Source organism: Panthera leo, chromosome E1, assembly GCF_018350215.1.
Source record: "Panthera leo isolate Ple1 chromosome E1, P.leo_Ple1_pat1.1, whole genome shotgun sequence".
NCBI lineage: Eukaryota > Metazoa > Chordata > Mammalia > Carnivora > Felidae > Panthera > Panthera leo.
In genome coordinates, this window is record NC_056692.1 from 45774280 (window position 1) to 45793746 (window position 19467).

At 37.8% G+C, this 19467-nt stretch overlaps 1 protein-coding gene across 11 annotated transcripts in view; it reads left to right on the top strand.

Moving 5' to 3' along the window:
• The window catches only part of TANC2 (tetratricopeptide repeat, ankyrin repeat and coiled-coil containing 2), a 361357-nt gene that overhangs the window by 236883 nt on the left and 105007 nt on the right, over positions 1-19467 (top strand). For all 11 annotated transcript variants that reach the window (XM_042916896.1, XM_042916899.1, XM_042916900.1 and 8 more), the window contains one exon: positions 1394-1519. In XM_042916896.1, coding sequence (XP_042772830.1) covers positions 1394-1519 — 126 coding nt within the window. The remainder of the gene's footprint in view (positions 1-1393; positions 1520-19467) is intronic.

Below are 19467 nucleotides of genomic sequence, written 5' to 3' on the forward strand. Positions count from 1 at the left end.
CCACTGATGTGTAACATGGCATTTGACTTCCTTTCTTGGTTTAGTTCCCTAGACTAGCTTCCAGAGACTTTTATTTCCTCATAGAAAGTATATCTGTGATCTAGTTAAGTTCCTGTCATCTCGGTTTCCAGTAGACCCAAGTAACTAAGCTAATTGCATTAGTTGAAGGATGAGGGGAATATAGATCTCTGGCACATGTTCTCTCTTGTTCTTTTCTGTTTTCCTCTATCTCTTTTCTGTTTTCTCTGTCTTTTCACTCCCTTTTTCAGCCCAGAGAGCACTTTGTGACTTTCTTTGTGCCACTTAGTCATAATCCACTGTGTATTGTTGTTTGTGTCTTAATCTCAATTGGGGATGTGGACAATACTTCATTAGAGCTCTCCAGCCAAGAATGATCTCAGTTTGTTTCTTCTCACCCACTCAAAACAGTCACCAGAGGCAAACTGGCAGCTAAGCCAGGGAGGGCATCAAAAACAGGGCCTGGCACACAGTAAACTCTGGGTAAATAATTGTCATTGAATAACTGAGTAACCCCCGACACAGTATCTTACATAATTGGCAACAGATTGAATCAACAGTTTCATTAATAATTTATAAGCTCTAAATAATTATTTTCTGACAGAAGTTTGGGGGTTGTGTTGTTGTTGTTAAAAACTATTTTTGTGCCCAGCACTTTCTGATTCTTAATTTCTTCATTTTTTGGTTTATTGTGAATGGACCCAACAGCTCTCAGTATACAGCAGTGCCAATACCCGTTTATCCCCCTTTCTTGTGCCATTTTCTCTCTCTGTGTTGTGCCTGGGTTAAAGGGTTTCTTCATTCAATGGGAGACCATTATTACCTATGTTCAGAGGGCAACAAAGTGCTTTTTAGAATTCATGGGCATTGACAGTTCCCTAAATGCTCTTTAGCAGTTCTCAGTCTGTTGTCCCAGGTGCCCATCTTTCTAATATATACATACAGGTGAAAAATGTTTTCAGAATGTTTTCATGTTTCATTCTTGAACATGAAGGGAAAATGTTGAAAATAGAACTTCATGTTTTTCTTACAGCTCAATCTGATGATGTTTATACCTTGTTCTACAAATGGCATCTGTGACCCAAAAGAAGCAAAAACTAATAATCTTTGTTATCGAGTACTAATGTGTTTGCTAACTTGTTGCCAGTACTCTTCATAAGCTCAGGCAGTTGATAGTGATGAAGGAGCTGAAGACAACTCTTGACATTTTTTTCCCTGGCACATGTTCTAGACACTGGTGAGGACATTGAGTTCAGCAAAACTCCTGGTAAATATATATGCTGGAGTAACCTCTGATTCCCAAGTTTGGGAGGTACAGACTAACTGTAAGTTTTCTAAGCTTACGTATTCTGACTGAACTTTTCTGTCTTGTCAGCCACAAGCTCTGCCCACTTGGAGGACCTTGCTTACCTGGATGAACAGAGACATACACCATTGAGAACTTCTCTTCGAATGCCGAGGCAGAGCATGGGCGGTGCTCGCACACAACAGGATCTGAGAGGTTAGAACCCCAGAAGGGCTTTTTCTGGGGATGCCCAGGCGAAAATGGAAATGGGCAATAGGCGAAAAGTTTGTTTCCAGTTTCCATGCTCACTTAAGTCTCCCTTAACCATAAGCCTATAACCATAGAATAGAAAGATAAACACAAATACATTATACTCATCATATACATTGTAATTTTGAACAGTTGGAAGCATTGATTCCTGGAAATTCTGAAAGAAAACAAGGGTAAAAGTGGTGATGGGGGAAACAACCTTTTTAAGGTCCTGGATTTCAGAAGTGAGTGTTGACTAACTTTAGCCCTAGTCACCCAGGTGAACTTGGTGCTAATAGTTACGTGTTTTGTAGAGAATGTGTTTCATTTTCATTCTAGTGGCCATTTCTAGTGACGGACAGTACTTTTATTTACTTGGAGTCTCAGACAGTGCTTTTAGTCCTGTCCTGGCAACATCTAAACAACTTAGTCCTTTTCTCAGGCACCTGTTTCTTTACACTCTTTATACATACTGCATGTTTCTGCAGTCAGGAACCTGATCTTTTTAAAGACTCTCATTTTGTTGATCATTTCAAAGACAGTCTAATTGAGAGACCTGTTTGTTGTATCACTGCTTGTGCCTCTTATTTATTTGTTCAAAATGAACCAAACTGTCTCCAGTAGCCTTAATAAATAGATGGTCTGCTTCCTCTAGTACCTAGTAATCCATAGCTCTACTCCCCCAAGTGCATTTTTAATTTTATCTTATAGATTATGTTCATCTTTCCTTTGGTCTCCTCCTCACCCCTTGTCCAGTGCTAATCTATATGGCACCACATGCATAACTCACACAGGAAAGGATTCATTCATGCCTGCTCTCCATTCTGGAATTCATTATGCTGAGTGTTTTTCAATGACTGACCCAGTAGGAGCATAAAATAATTGATTGTATTGCTGCAATTACCATACCTCAGTCAACTATAGTGAATTGATGACCTCAGTCAGTTTTAGTTCCCAATCCTATTCATCCTGCTCACCGTTTCTTCAGTTAACCACATGCTAGTTGCTTAGTAGATACAGTTGTGTATTTCTAGCCCAGAAAGGAATTGCATTCAGCTTTATTTTAGTGCTGATAGATTGATTATATCCAAAGCCTGAATAAATCTAGTCAAAAGACTAAATAAATGATTTGTGCCAAAACCAGAATGCATAGCCGTAATAAAACAGGTTGGATACATGATTTCACTTATATGTGGCATTTGAGAAACAAAACAAATGATCATAGGGGGAAAAAAGAGAGAGGCAAACCAAGAAACAAACTCTTAACTATAGACAACAAACTGATAGTTACCAGAGGGGCATAGGTGATGGGGATTAAGGAGGGCACTTGTGATGAGCACTGGGTATTGAGCTGTGTAGTTTTGAGAACCCTTTGTGTTGGGTTCTGTTGATACTTGATGGTATATCTCCACTCTGTATAAAGGTTTAGTAAGATCTTTGGCAGATGTATTCTAGTGAGCTTGATATTTAGACACCGGTATCACTTGTATCTAGAAAACAACAGAAATCTTTTCTATTGCACTGAGCTTCAGCCTAAACATTCAGTAAAACCAAAGTAAATCCAACGATTTTTCAAAGCATGCCTAAATCTTTAGGGAGCTCTCTGCCCAAATAATGCATTCCTAACAAAAGCAATTGTATATCCTTTACAGATTGTGTCTCATCTTATTGTTTACACTAGAACTTAAAGACACAGTTTTCCATTGATACAGGTGCTATGATATTAGTGTTTCAGCTCCTTAAAGTTGTCATTTCTTTCAAGACCTTTTCTTTTAGCACTCTAAATGGTTAGAACATACCATTCAGTTGAGTGCTTTAATCCGTAAGAGACTGGATATTTACTAACCAGTATTTGCCTTCTAAAATTAGCATACTAATCTTCCCTCAAAAAGCAATATGTTATCTTAATTGCTGTTTACAAATGAATTCTGTGTCTTACCATATGACTTGAAACACATTTACAAGAAAGGAAAGCAAACTTGGATTGACTTTCCTTATATTTCTGTAGACCTGCTTGACAAACCTTTATAATTTGTGCTTCTTACATCCAAAACATTGCACTTTATCACAGAAACAGAATCATATTGTTTTCCTGGCATAATTTTAGAAAACATGTCACATAATGCTTTCTATTTTATTTAAAAGAACATACGAATTGCAGTCATATTTTTGTTTTATATATTTTTCTTTGGTTGCGGTTGAAGTAAAACAACTTTACCCCCCAAAAAATAGTAAAGTGATTGAAACTTTTTGTAGTATACACTAAGATAAATCCTTGTACATTAAAGATATATCTTTCTATATTTTAAAGTATTACTCAAATCCTATGAAATAGTTTCTTAATCACAGTTAAATGGGTTTTAAATCATAAGTGATGAGGGAGGGGGCCCTGAGTGGCTCAGTCAAACATCCAACTTTGGCTTAGGTCATGATCTCATGGTTCGTGAGTTCGAGCCCCGCGTTGGGCTCTGTGCTGACAGCTTAGAGCCTGGAGCCTGCTTTGGATTCTGTGTCTCCCTCTCTCTCTGCCCCTCCTCGGCTCACCCTCACTCTGTCTCTCTCTCTCAAAAATAAATATTCATTAAAAATAGTAATAAATAATAAAAAATAAATAAATCACAAGTGATGGGTTTTAAATGACCCTCAATCTTCAGTAGTGAGGTAGTGAATGGTCATGTACACTGTAGCCTGGCTACTAAATTTGCTGGCTGATTCGAAGTATGGAGATGATCTGAAATAATACTCTTGAGGATATGTCTGAAGAGGTATAAATCATTTATTGGGCACTTCAGGCATTCTTGCACTAGTCTGTTTAGAGCAGTGGTTCTCAAACTTTCTGGTTGTCAGCACCCTTTTACACACTTAAAAAAATCACTGAGGATTTGGGGCGCCTGGGTGGCTCAGTTGGTTAAGCATCTGACTCTTGATTTCATCTCAGGTCGTGATCTCAGAGTTTGTGGGATCGAGCCCACACGCTGTCAGTGTGGAGCCTACCTGGGATTCCCTCTCTCTTCTCTCTCTACCCCTCCCCTCACTTGTGTACTCTCTAAGTAAATAAACAAACGTTTTTTTAAGTTTATTGAGGACCCTAAAAGCTTGTGTCTATATGAGTTATATCTATTGATATTTACCATATTAGAAGTTAAAACTGAGAAATTGTTAAAATATCTGTTCATTTTTAAAAAAAACAAGAGTAGACCTGTTCTTTGTGAATAATCATATAAGCTCTGGAAAATTCTTCTGTACTTGGAAAAGAATGAGTGTGGAAAAACACAGTAACCTTTTAGTATTATGAAAATAGTTTTGATTTTGTGGACGCCCTTGAAAGTATCTTCCAAACCCGCAGGGGTCCCCAGATCACACTTTAAGAACCACTGGTTTGGAGAGTACCACTGCAGTTGAAGATAAGTGCCTTTACACGTTTAAGGACCACACATTCTATTTACAGAAATGAAAAAAAGTTAGTTTTAGAATTGGTTAGAAGTTGTTCATAAACACATTGTTTAAGGGAACAGGCAGAGAGCTGTACTTTTAATCTCCGTGACTTAATTATTTTATGACTGGAAGTTTGTACCTCTTAATCCCCTCTATCTATTTCACCCATCCCCCTACCCACCTCCCCTCTGGTGGCCACCAGTTTGTTCTTTGTATTTAAGAGATGTTTGTTCATTTGTTTTTAGATTCTAAATATAAGTGAAATCATGAGGTATTTGTCTTTCTTTGTCTACCTAAGTTTTTCCCAGCTCTTTACACTTCCAAGCTGGCAGGACCTCCTGTAGCTGACAGGCCCTACTCTTCCAGCTTGGTTTGCAAGTACTTTTTGAATATTTGTCCTGAATTCACTTAGGTTTTAGGAGATACCTTCGTTCTGGAATTCTAAGCTGTCAGTGTATAATTCTTTACTCATCTTATCACTAGCATTTATTATAACTTTGTGTTAGAAGGACCAGCCTGTTTTCACTGATGTTCTTTAGTTGTGTTATTTCAGTGCAGTGACTAACACCTTACAGATTATTCCCAGATTTGATGCACAGTGGCACTGTAATTGTCTGCTGACCATTTTGTATGAAACTCAACACTTAATGCCAGAAAGAGTACATATGCAATAAATGTTTGCTTGAATTAATAAAAAGAGTACAGGCATAGCTCGTTTGATAGTTACCTTAATAATAACTGCAATGGTTTGATCATCGTGATAGTGTTTTGACCACTGAAGCAGAAGTTGCTGGATAACATCTGAGCTACAAGTGGGGTATTAACACTAACATTTGCACACACACACACACACACAAAAAAAAGACTAGAAGGGAGATAAAATACAAAATAGAAAATTAAAATTTTTAAAAAAGTTAACATTTGCTTCATTAGTAAAAAGTCTCTTTCTTTTACTTCTCAAGACAGCTGTTTTGAACAACTGTTCTACCGAAATTGATGTTTCCAGATACCCAGCCCAACAATGGGGAAAAGGTCATTTAAGTGCACTGTCCAGGATCCCGCTGCAGCAAGTTACTAGATTCCTAGCTGTCAACCATCCAAGAACCTGAGCTTTAATGATAAAATAGTTACAGCAGATTATGTACCAGTGTGGAATATAGAGCTGGCTAACCAACCATAAGTGCCTTGTCTAGTCCCAAATCCTAATGTCTTTGAGAGATATTAATATGAAACATTATTTAAGTTTTTAACTCAAGTTTTTAAAATTATTTTGGGGTCCATTTTAAAAACTTCATCACCATTGTGTTAATGTGGAGTTATGCTTGAAGTAACCAACCTGAAACCTGTCACTCTTTCTGACCATCTTAATGGACTATCTTCTTCTACAGAGACAGACAGAAACGAAGTTTGCTGCTGAGCAAAAGGAAAGATAAAGGTTATTGGTTTTTATAGATAAATGTAATAAATCTTTTTTTTAAGTCTCTTTTTTTTTTAATTTCTGTATTTAAATTCAAGTTAGTTAACATACAGTATAGTATTGGTTTCAGGAGAAGAACCCAGTGATTCATCACTTAAACACCCAGTGCTCATTCCAACAAGTGCCCTCCTTAATGCCCATCACCCATTAGCTCATCCACCCACCCACCAAGATAAATATAATAAATCTTATGATGGAATATGTAAAGAGGACAAGGGAGAATTAAAATACACAAAGCAAATCACAGCATACTGACCTCAAATAGTAGCTACTTGGGGTAAATTAACAGTAGATTATTAATGGTAATACTCTAACTTGCCTGATGCTAAATCATAATTACACTGTTCTGCTTTAAGAAATTACACATTCCTAATTAAAACTTATTTCCCAATGTATGTTCATTTCCTTGGGACTTGTACTGAATCCTGTTACTAAATGGCCATTCATAGGCATTGGATTTAGTTAATAGCTGCTTTAATAGATACTAGGTGAGAGGGCATATGTGCAAATGATAATCTGACTCATTGGCAGAATTTCTGTGAAATTGACCCTGCCACAATTATCGTGGCTTAGTCAAAGCAAAGAATTGAATTTCCATCAAATAAAATCAGTGTTTCACACTATTTGTGAGGCCCTTACTTTTCCAAAACAATGAATCCTTTATGAAGATGACTAAGATGCATGTCATGAAGCTAATATTCTTGCATTAGCCTCCTGAGTCACACACCCCTGAGGTTGTGAGTCATCTTGATCATGACCTGGCTGGCTCTCACATCTACAAGAGAATACTTCCATCAGTCTCTTCTCTCTCACTGTTCATTGTTTTGTTTTTACAAGATTAAACTTATTTCTTTATATTTAAAATCCAAACATAAGGTTGCATGCACGTAACTGCCTACAGGTAAATATTAAATGCATAGATTGTCATATTCAGTTGTATGAAGTTGACCCTTGCACCCCCAGCCAGCTCTTTTGGAAAGTACTTAAAAACTGAGAACAAACTGAGGGTTGATGGGGGGTGGGAGGGAGGGATGGGTGGGTGAGGGATATTGAGGAGGACACCTGTTGGGATGAGCACTGGGTGTTGTATGGAAACCAATTTGACAATAAATTTCATATTAAAAAAAATTTGAAAATGTAGTATTCAACCTGGATATCTTTGAATGTCTGCTAGAAACTATGCTTTTTGGAGTAGTCTGGGTATGGTTTTTTAAAAGCAGATCACTACTTGTTAAAGTAGCTCTAGATAGGTGCACAGATCTTGTTTTTATGTAAGCCAGTCTTATTTGGTAAATTTCATCTTAAAGTGTGAGAATTCAAAAAGTAGCTAATATAGGGGCGCCTGGGTGGCTCAGTCGGTTAAGCGTCCGACTTCGGCTCAGGTCATGATCTCACGGTTCGTGGGTTCGAGCCCCGCGTCGGGCTCTGTGCTGACAGCTCAGAGCCTGGAGCCTGTTTCAGATTCTGTCTCTCCTTCTCTCTGTGACCCTCCCCCGTTCATGCTCTGTCTCTCTCTGTCTCAAAAATAAATAAAAATGTTAAAAAATATATATAAAAAAAAAATTAAAAAAAAAAAAAAGTAGCTAATATACAACAAAGTTCCCTCACAAGACCCACAAGGGAGAGATAACTTTAAGAGAAGAAAGAGACTGTAAAACACATAGTCTTATAATAGGCACAGATTGACTCCTCGTATTAAATAACACGCTATTTAGGGGCACCTGGGTGGCTCAGTCGGTAAGCGTCCAACCTCAGCTCAGGTCATGATCTCGCGGTTTGTGAGTTCGAGCCCCATGTCGGGCTCTGCTGACAGTTCAGAGCCTGGAGCCTGCTTCAGATTCTGTGCCCCCCCCTTCTCTCTCCACCCCACCCCTGCTCGTGCTCTGTCTCTCTCTCAAAAATAAATAAAACATTAAAAAAAATAATAACACACTACTTAGAGAAAAGAAAGCCTGTGGAGTAACATAAGAGAGATTCTAATCATGATAAGTCTGCAAGAATAAATTTGAAAATATTCTTTTTTTTTTAATTTTTTTTAACATTTATTTATTTTTGAGACAGAGAGAGACAGAGCATGAGCAGGGGAGGGTCAGAGAGAGAGGGATACACAGAATCCGAAACAGGCTACAGGCTCTGAGCTGTCAGCCCAGAGCCCGATGCGGGGCTCGAACTCAACGGACCGCAAGATCATGACCTGAGCCGAAGTCGGACGCCCAACCGACTGAGCCACCCAGGTGCCCCTGAAAATATTCTTAAATACCTTAAGTGCAATAAAGAAAAATAAGTAACCATTATGACATTTTGATGTTTTGATCTAAATTAGATTTAAACAAATTTTTTAAGTTTATTTTGAAAGAGAAAGGGAGAGCACAAGCAGGAGAGGGACAGAAAGAGAGAATCCCAAACAGCATGGACCCCAACTCAGGGCTCAAGCCCACAAAGCAAGAGACCACGACCTGAAACGAAATCAAGAGCTGGATGCTTAACCAGTTGAGCCACCCAGGCACCCATGAGCTAAATTAGATTTAAAGAATCGCCTTCCCAGTTAATCTATCATTATTTTCTCCAAAAGTGAATAAATATTATTAAAGTAATCATATCACGAGTAAATTTACTTAGGTAACACTTTGCAAAAACATTTTTTGATTCTGTAAAATGATACAAGCTTTACAATCTTGTATCTAAAAGTTTTTTTATGGAATAACTTCCCAAGATAAAACAAAATATAGAACTGGAGAATTTCCTTTGTAGGACCATGGCTATTTCATCACTGAATGTTCACTTAAAAATGTTTAACCTTACATTTCAAGTAATTAACCAGTTTTGATGCTCCAATAAAAATAAATCTCAGGTTTCACCTTCAAGGCCAACAATTTAATAGCACAAAACTATGTTGACATAGTTACATAATTATTTTATAAAATGTTTCACATTTTAAAAGCTTTACTGTTTTTATATTTTCTCTACATTTTGAGGTATTCAACATGAGGAAACCAATAAAAAGTGACATTTGAGAGAGTTGGGTTTTCCCGATTTCTTTTACTATTTTCCAGGGATCTTTCTTCCCTTCCCGAAAATTCCAGTCAGCAGTGACTCCAGATTTTTCTCAACAAATGTTTTCCTTTAAGACCTATGTCAGAGAGCTGAAATTTAATATGCAGTTATTCAGAGACTCAAAGTATTATTTACTAGAGTAAAATAAGCCTCTTCCCTTTTTTATCCCCGCATTAGTAGGATACAATGGACTTCTTGAAACGTTACGACAAATGTTGAGAATGGGACACTTTTAAACAGATATAAAAATGATAGCTTGCATTTACTGAAGTTCTTATTCTTTGTAGAGACAGTGCTAAGAGCTTTATACATGTTCTTACTTAATCCTCGCAACCCTTTGATCTAAGCAGTGAATAAGGAGACAGGATTTAGAGAGGTTAAATAACTTGCCTAAGGTTACATGTCTAGTCATGGGCAGTGCCAGGATTCATTTCATATCTGGCAGACTCCAGAGCCTGTGCTCTTAACCATGGTACTGTATAGTGTTATAGACAATATAATACAAAAGGAAATAAGTCATGTAATAATGTAACAATACAATGGTTTTTTGTAGATACTCAGGACTCTAATGCATTAGGTATGGGGGAGAGAACTGCATATCAGCACTAACTGCCAATGACTGTGGCGGCTCTGATCAGACAAGGTACCAGTGTGACTCAGCCCAAACTAGCTTCTACTTCCCCATTTCTATTAATAGTGCCCCAATTTTCCTCTCACCTGGCTTTAACTCTTGAAGTCATCTTTGAATCACTGTCTTCATTATCTCCTACATCCAGTCACTTATGATGCCCTGAGGATTCTACTCTCCTAGTTTCTCACATTCTTCCCATGTTCTCCATTCTCAGTACAGCTAATTAGCTTGTCTCCCTCCTCTGGTCTTTTCCATGTTTGAATCAAGCTGATGCCTGGCTTGCCAGATTAATCCTTCTAAAAAGCAGCTCAGATAATGTCATTTCTCTGTCTTACAGTTATCATCGCTGTCATCCTTCTCTAATACAGAAACCATAAAAATAAGTAGTTTGGGAGAAGACAGATTATGGTTTGTTAGTACCTTAAAAATTCACTCTATTGATACTGTTCCTCAAAATGGACACTGCCAGATGGACCATGAAACAGAACAGGTGGTGGACAAGAACTAAAGGAGTAGATATATTAGATAACGTACGAGAAACTGCCTAGACAGCACTTAATGAATTTTATTAACTTACTCAAAAACAAGGACTAAAATCACTTCCATCCTAGTTGAGAATTAACACAATAATCTGTACAGTCAGACCCTTTTCCATATAGAGTCCCAGACAGCAACTCAGTATGTTTTTAGCTGAGTTAACTGAACCATAACAAGGACAGGTAGAGTAATTAACAAAGAAGAAATAGATAAATAAACATATTAAACTATGTTTAAGATAAGGAGGGGAAAGTTGAATTATAATATGAAATATATATGGATATCTTTTTAGAGTACTTAAAAAGAGTAAAAAGGCAACTCGTGGAATGAGAGAAAATACTTGCAAACCATATAACTGATAAGGAGTAGATATCCAAAATATATAAGGAACTCCTGTAACTCAATAGCAAAAAAATTAATAACCCGATTTTTAAAATGGGCAAAGGACTTGGATAGACATTTCTCCAAGGAAAACCTACAGGTGGCCAACAGGTATTTGAAAAGATGTTCAACATCACTACTTGTGAAGGAAATGAAAATGAAAATCACAATGATAGATCACCTCACACCTGTTAGAATGGCTGTTGGAAAACACATATACAAAGAAAAGAACAAGACAAGGAGATAGAGAAATTGGAACCCTTGGTAACTGTTGTTAGGAAGGCAAAATGGTGCAGCCACTATGGAAAGCAGCACAATGGTTCCTCAAAAAATTAAAGATAAAACTACCATATGATCCAGCAATCACACGCCTGGGTATATATCAAAAAAAACCTGAAATCAGAATCCCAAAGAGATATGTGCACTCCCATGTTCATTCCAGCATTATTCACAATCGTTAAGAGGTGGAAAGAACCTAAATATCCATTGATGGATAAATGTGTAAAGAAAATGTGCCATATACATACGGTAGAATGTTATTCAGCCATTAAAAAAGAAGGAAATACTGTCACATGCTAAAACATGGATGAACTTTGAGGACATTATGCTAAGTTAAACCAACCACAGGAGAACAAATACCACATGATTTCATATAAGGTATCTAAAGTAGTCACACTCCTCGAAGCACAAAATAGAATGGCAGATGTTAGGGCCTGCAGGGAGGGGAAAATGAGTTGCTATTCAATGGGTGTAAAGTTTTAGTCATGCCAGGTGAGAAAGTTCTAGAGATCTGTATGACATTGTACTTATATTGATGATCTTGTGTGCTTTTTTGCCACCAGATGAGTATCTTCTTTGGTGAAGAAGCATCTGTTCAAATATTTTGTCCGCTTTTTATTGGGTTTCTTTTCTTGTTATTGAGTTTTGAGAGTTTATTATATAGTTTGGATATAAGTCCTTTATCAGATATAGGCTTTGCAAATATTTTTTCTCATAGTATGGCTTGTCTTTTCATTCTCTTTAGCAGTTCTTTTGAAGGACTGAAGCTTTTAGAAATCCAATTTATGAATTTTTGTCATGATGGCTGTGTTGTGTCTAAGATTTATTTGACTAACCAAAGGTCACAAATATTTTCTCCTATATTTTCTTCCAGAAATTTTACAATTTTAGGTTTTACATTGAGGTCTATGATTAATTTTAATTTTTATATATGGTGCATGACATATGTGAAAGTGGTTTTTTGAGGTTTTGTTGTTGGGTTTTGTTTTTGTTTTGGGGTTTTTTGTTTTGTTGTTGTTGTTTGCATATAGGTATCCAATTGTTCAAACACCATTTGTTGTAAAGACCACAAAGAATTTTTTTTAAGATTTGTAATTCTCATTTCTGGTGTTCTTCATTTCTTTGTGTTAATCCATATTTCTACCCAGTGACATTTTTCTTCTGCCTGGAGGACTTTTAACATTTCTTGTATTGTGGATCTGCAGCTGATTAATCTTTTCAGCTTTTATATTTCTGAAAAAGTCTTTATTTCACCATTACTTTTGAAAGATAAATTTAAATTTTCACTGGGTATGTGATACTCCATTGTGTGTGTGTGTGTATACAAACAACACATCTTCTTTATCCATTCATCCATCGATGGACATTTGGGCTCTTTCCATATTTTGGCTGTTGTTGATAGTGCTGCTATAAACATGGGGGTGCATGTGTCCCTTCAAAACAGCACACCTGTATCCCGTGGTTAAATGCCTAGTAGTGTAATTGCTGGGTCGTAGGGTAGTTCTATTTTTAGTTTTTTGAGGAACCTCCATACTGTTCTCCAGAGTGGCTGCACCAGCTTGCATTGCCACCAACAATGCAAAAGAGATCCTCTTTCTCTGCATCCTCACCAACATCTGTTGTTGCCTGAGTTGTTAATGTTAGCCATTCTGACAGGTGTAAGGTGGTATCTCATTGTGGTTTTGATTTGTATTTCCCTGACGATGAATGATGTTGAGCATTTTTTCATGTGTCGGTTGGCCATCTTGATGTCTTCCTTGGAGAAGTGTCTATTCATGTCTTTTGCCCATTTCTTCACTGGATTCTTTGTTTTTTGGGTATTGAGTTTGATAAGTTCTTTATACATTTTGGATACTAACCCTTCATCTGATATGTCGTTTGCAAATATCTTCTCCCATTCTGTGGGTTGCCTTTTAGTTTTGCTGATTGTTTCCTTCACTGTGCAGAAGCTTTTCATTTTGATGAGGTCCCAATAGTTCATTTTTGCTTTTGTTTCCCTTGCCTCTGGAGACATGTTGAGTAAGAAGTTGCTGCTGGCAAGATCAAAGCTATACTACAAAGCTGTAATCATCAAGACAGTATGGTACTGGCGCAAGAACAGACACTCAGATCAATGGAACGGAATAGAGAACCCAGAAATGGACCCACAAATGTATGGCCAACTAATCTTTGACAGAGCAGGAAAAGAATAACCAATGGCATAAGGACAGTCTCTTCAGCAAGTGGTGCTGGGAAAACTGGACAGCGACATGCAGAAAAATGAACCTGGACCACTTTCTTACACCATACACAAAAATAAACTCAAAATGGATGAAAGACCTCAATGTAAGACAGGAAGCCATCCAAATCCTCGAGGAGAAAGCAGGCAAAAATCTCTTTGATCTTGCCCGCAGCAACTTCTTCATCCACTTTCTTCTTATTTGCATTGTTTCTGACCAGAAATGTGCTGTCATCCTTATCTTTTGTTCCTCTGTACTTCATATGTCTTTTTATTCTGTGGCTGCTTTTAAGATTTTTCTTTTTATCTCTGGTTTTGAGTAATTTGATTATGTCGTGCCTTGTCATTTTCTTCATATATCTTGGACTTTGGGCTCATTGAACTTCTTGGATCTGTGAGTTTATAGCTTTCATCAGATTTAGAAATTTTATAGCTATTATTTCTTTAAATATATTTTCTGTCACCCACCTTACTAGTTATATTTGCCCACTTGGAGTTGTCTCACAGTTCACTGATGGTTTTTTATTTTAGAGGATGTTTTTTCTCTGTATGTTTAATTTTGGATAGTTTATATTCCTATGTCTTTAAGGTCACTCATCCTTTCTTCTGTACTGTTAAATCAGTAATTTCATCTAGTATATTTTTCATTTCTGTTGTTGTAGGGTTTTTTTCCTGACAGTTCACTTCGGTCTTTTATATCTCCCATATCCCTACTTTTGAACACATAGAATATTGTTATAATTACTATTTTAATATCTTTCTCTGATAATTCTAACATCATTGTCAGTTCTGGATCAGTTTGACTTGATTGATTTTTCTCCTAATTGTGGTTCTTTTTTTCCTGCCTCTCTGCATGCCTAACAATCTTTGTTTGGATGCCAGGCATAGTAGATTTTACCTTACTGAATGTTAGATATTTTTGTATTCTTTTTTTTTTTTAATTTTTTTAATGTTTATTTTTGAGAGAGAGAGCCGAGTGGGGGAGGGGCAGAGAGCGAGGGAGACCTAGAATCCGAAGCAGGCTCCAGGCTCCCAACTGTCAGCACAGGGCCCGTAAGATCACAACCTGAGCCAAAGTCAGATGTCCAACCACCTGAGCCACCCAGGTGCCCCTGTATTCTTATAAATATGCTTCAGCTTTTTTCAGGAATGTTGAAGTTATTTGAAAACAATATGATTAATTTTGGGTCCTTAAGATTTGTTGAGTAGACCCAGAACAATATTTATTATAGGTCTTAAATTTCTATACTGCTGAGACAAGACCTTTCTGAATATCCTAGCCAGTGTCCTGTAAATTGTGAGGTTTTCCATTCTGGCTGCAAGTAACAAGCACTGTTTCTGGCCCTATGAAAGCACCAGGCTGTTTTCCCTCTAATCCTCTTGGATAGGTCATTTCCTGGCTTTGGGCAATTTTCTCACATATATGTGCTAATCAGTACTCTACTTTTCACACATCTCCAGAATTATTACTGTTTTGCTCTCACCTTCTCAGAACTCTTTCCTTTGAACATTTGCTGCCTTGGTCTTACTGAATTCTCAGTTCCATATCCTCAACTCAGGGAGTCTGCCAGCATCAGACTGGGTTTTCCCTCCCTACATCATGGTCTGGAAATTCTTTTAAGGCAGTAAGTGAGCATAGGATTTGCCTATTTGTTTTCCCTCTCTCAGGAATCATTATTTTTCATTGACTATGTCTAGTGTCTTGAAAACCATTGTTTTATATACTTTGTTTAGAAGTCTGTTTGGGGATTGTTTTGGGTAGGAGGGTAAATATAGTCCTTTTCACTCCATCTTGGGCAGGAATAGAAATTCATGTCATAGTTTTAAAAAGAAAATTATAGGTGAAGTGGACCAGAGCATAAACTCATCTCTCATTAGAAAATGACTGGCTTGAGGGGAGGGTAGGTGATGGGCATTGAAGAGGGCATCTTTTGGGATGAGCACTGGGTGTTGTATGGAAACTTAATTTGACAATAAATTTCATATAATAAAAAAAAAAAAAGAAAATGACTAGCTTGAGGGGTGCCTGGGTGGCTCAGTCAGTTAAGTGACTGACTTTGGCTCAGGTCATAATCTCACGGTTCGTGAGTTCGAGCCCCCCATCAGGCTCTTTGCAGACAGCTCAGAGCCTAGAGCCTGCTTCGTATTGTGTGTCTCCCTCGCTGTCTGCCCCTCCCCTGCGCGCGCTCTCTCTCTCTCTCAAAAATAAATAATTATTAAAAAATACATATATACTTTAAAAAGAAAATGACTAGCTTGGTAGTTAGAATTGAGTTCTCTGGGGGCGCCTGGGTGGCTCAGTCGGTTGAGCGCCGACTTCGGCTCAGGTCACGATCTCGCGGTCCGTGAGTTCGAGCCCCGCATCGGGCCCCTGTGCTGACAGCTCAGAGCCTGGAGCCTGTTTCAGATTCTGTGTCTCCCTCTCTCTGACCCTCCCCCATTCATGCTCTGTCTCTCTCTGTCTCAAAAATAAATAAACGTTAAAAAAAAAAATTTAAAAAAAAAAAAAAAAAGAATTGAGTTCTCTGAACTAAACTATGTATTGTACATGTAGTGATGCAGAATTAAATATGGTCATTTCTAGCACAAGAGTAAATCTCACATGTAGCGTTAGCAAGGCTTCAGTTACTAAACTGATTTGTGTGGCTCCAGCTTTCTCAGTAACTTTTCTAAAAGAAAACAAGAATAGTCTTTAGAAATATCTATCCATAGGGCTCCTGGGTGGCTCAGTCGGTTAAGCGTCTGACTTCGGCTCAGGTTGTGATCTTACAGTTGTGAGTTTGAGCCCCACGTCGGGCTCTGTGCTGACAGCTCAGAGCCTGAAGCCTGCTTGGAATTCTGTGTCTCCCTCTCTCTCTGCCCCTCCTCCACTCATGCTTGGTCTCTCTCTCTCTCTCAAAAATATATAAATGTTAAAAAAAATTTTTTTTTGAAGAAATAGCTACCCTGTCCTCTCTGAAATAGCTAGCTATCCTGTCCTCTCTGGGCATTAGCTCTAGGACACTATTTCCTCCCTTCACCCAGCTTCCTGTAGGAATAGTATTCTTGATTGTGGTGTGCTTTGGTCAATATCCAGGCCTTGCCTGTGATATTCACAGAGCTTGGAAAATAACATTTTTTTCTTCTTTGTCCTGCTATTTAATGGTCCACTGGTTTATGATAGTTGCCTTTAAACAGAAATGTATCCCTGAAAGGTGCCAAACAAATGATCCATTTCTTTTTATTATTATAGTACAGAGCAGTGATTTTCAAAGACCTCTATTTGCATCCTATAACTGCCTCCCTCAAGCCCTCCTGTTCTACCAAAGCAAAGTGTATACATATTTCCCTGTGGTTAAGGATGGAAAATCCATATTAACTATTTTCATTCATGAATTCATTTGTTAAATGTTATTGAATATACCTACCGAATGACAAGAACTGTACTAGTTAATAAGGACTTAATAGGTTCGGTGATTAACATAGGGTGAGATGACGACTTGTGGGTTAGAGTGTGGAGGTTGACATGATCATGTTAGAGAGAGATTTGGTAGCTCTATATACGGGAGGAATAAAAGCCTCTTTAAGGATATAGTAAAAGCAAGAGATGTTGAGAACCTAAACTATGTGACTGACATTCATTGAGGATTAAGATTCTAAGCTAAGAACTTAACATACCTGTTCTCATTTAACCTAATGGGGTAGATACTCTTCTTATCCTCGTTTTACAGATGACAAAACTGAGACTTAGAGTGATCAGCACCTCCTCCAAGGGTACGCCACTCTAGTAGCAGTGGAATAGGAAAGAAAAAAAGGAATTATATCTGAGAAATAGTCCTCAAGAACTATTGAGAGGACTTGTGACAAATTAGATGTAAAGGTTAAGGAAGAAGAAATCCTGATGAGTGCCAAGTTTCTATCTGGGAAGACCAGGCAAATGGGTGATACTTCATTAACTGAGTTATTAATAAATGGAATAGAAAGATTAAGGTGAGTGAGACAATAACTTTGCAACATTTGAAGTTTGAGGTTTCTATCAGAAAGCCAAATAGGATAACTTTTGTAAATAGTTGGACATGCTATGTAGGAGTGTGGGAATGAGGTCTGGAATAGAAATACAAACCATCACCACTTAGATAGTTGTGAAAGCTATTAGTCTATTCCTTTGAGACTATCCAGGGAGATCACGAAGAACAAAACAATAAAATATAGAACCTAGTATTGGCATTATCTTAGGGATGGGCAGAAGAGGAGGAACTATTAAAGATACATCAGAAGGAGAGGACTAAAAGAGTAGAAGAGGGGTGTCTGGCTGGTTCAGTCAGAAGATTTCAAGGTCATGAGTTCGAGCCCCATGTTGGGTGTAGAGATTACTTAAGTGAACAAATAAATACTTAAAAAAAAAAAAAAAAAAAGAACTAGAAGAAAATGTTGTCATGTTAAGCCTAAGAGGAGAATGTATTTCAAAAAGTGGGGATTAGTTAAAAGTGTTAAAGACTGAGGAGTGGTTAGGAAGCATAAGGACTGGGAAAAGAAATCATCATACTTAACAATTATACTTCATACAATCATACTTCAGTGACTTTAACCAAAACAGTCTCAGCGGATATACTGCTGAATAATATGAGAGGAAGTCAGGCTAGAATGCACGATTGCTGCGCAAGTGAAGAGAGCAAACAGGGCTCTTTCACAATGTTGGGTAGTAAAAGGAAGAAGGGAAGAGGGTTTAAAGAGAGTCAGTATGTTCTCAGTATCCTTTTTGCTGAGTTTTGTTTTAAATGAGTGTGTCAGGGACCGGGGGGGGGGGGGGGGTTGTTATGGTTACTCTGGATGTCTTTCTGTCTTGATGGTGTCGATGGTGGTAGCAGCTAACGCAGTTAACCACCAGATACTTTCCTAGGCATGTCACATATATTAACTCATTTAATCCCCACAGTATCATTGTTATCCCTACTTTTAAAATGAGGAAAACTGAGATCTCAGGAGCACAAGTAATTGTCCTAAGGTCACACAGCCAGTAAGTAACAGAGACAGGATACACACCGAGGGATCCTAGCTCTGAGTCTAGTTTTACCTACTCTGCTGTGTTTCCTTGTTGACCTGAAAAGTGATTCTGCTTTATTTAACCTTTTCTTTTTTTTTTTTTTTTTTTTTTTTTTTCCTCAAACAGCAGTTATCTGTAGTGAACGTTTCTCAGACTGTTATCTTTAGATTGTCTTTTAGGACCTTCTTCAAAATTGCTTTACATTCTTTAGAAACTCATTTCCTGGTGTAGGAATAGCTGCCTACTGGAATCCTATCCAGAGCAGCCGGAATAAACAACAGACCCTAAAGAGATTCGACTCCTGTAAATGGTAGAGTGAACTTTCTCAAAATTCAGTAGACAAATCAACTCCTGCCCTACTTTAAGCATTTCTGAAGAAAAAAATAAGCATGTTTTTTGACTTATGTTTGAGACTGAGGTGATATCAGGTTTTGTCTGAAGCACATGTGTTTCTCTGCTTTGTGTCGAGAAGGGCACACATGTCCTGAATCCTAAGGATGAGGCTGAAACTATCCTTTGTTAGAGGAACAGAGGTACTTCCAGGCTAGACTTTACAGTCATTGTGGGAGAATGCTAGGAAAGACAACCCTGCTCCTGTTTGCACCAGGCCTTGGCTGTATCACACACACCCTTTCTTCTGCCAGGCCTGGGACTGACTTCTTTTAGGATGATTCATGATTGTTTTCCATGAGTAAATATGCTTTAGTCTAAGTCCAGTTAGAGCTCGTTTGCCTCCACTTCCCCTTCTCCTTTTCCACTTACTGCAGCTGTTTGTACTTGCATTTGGGCAGAGCTGATCTGTTAGCCTCAGTGCACTTTGTGTTATTGTTTTTTTAATGTTTACACTTTGCTTCACTGAAAGAAAGGTCCATTTTCTCTA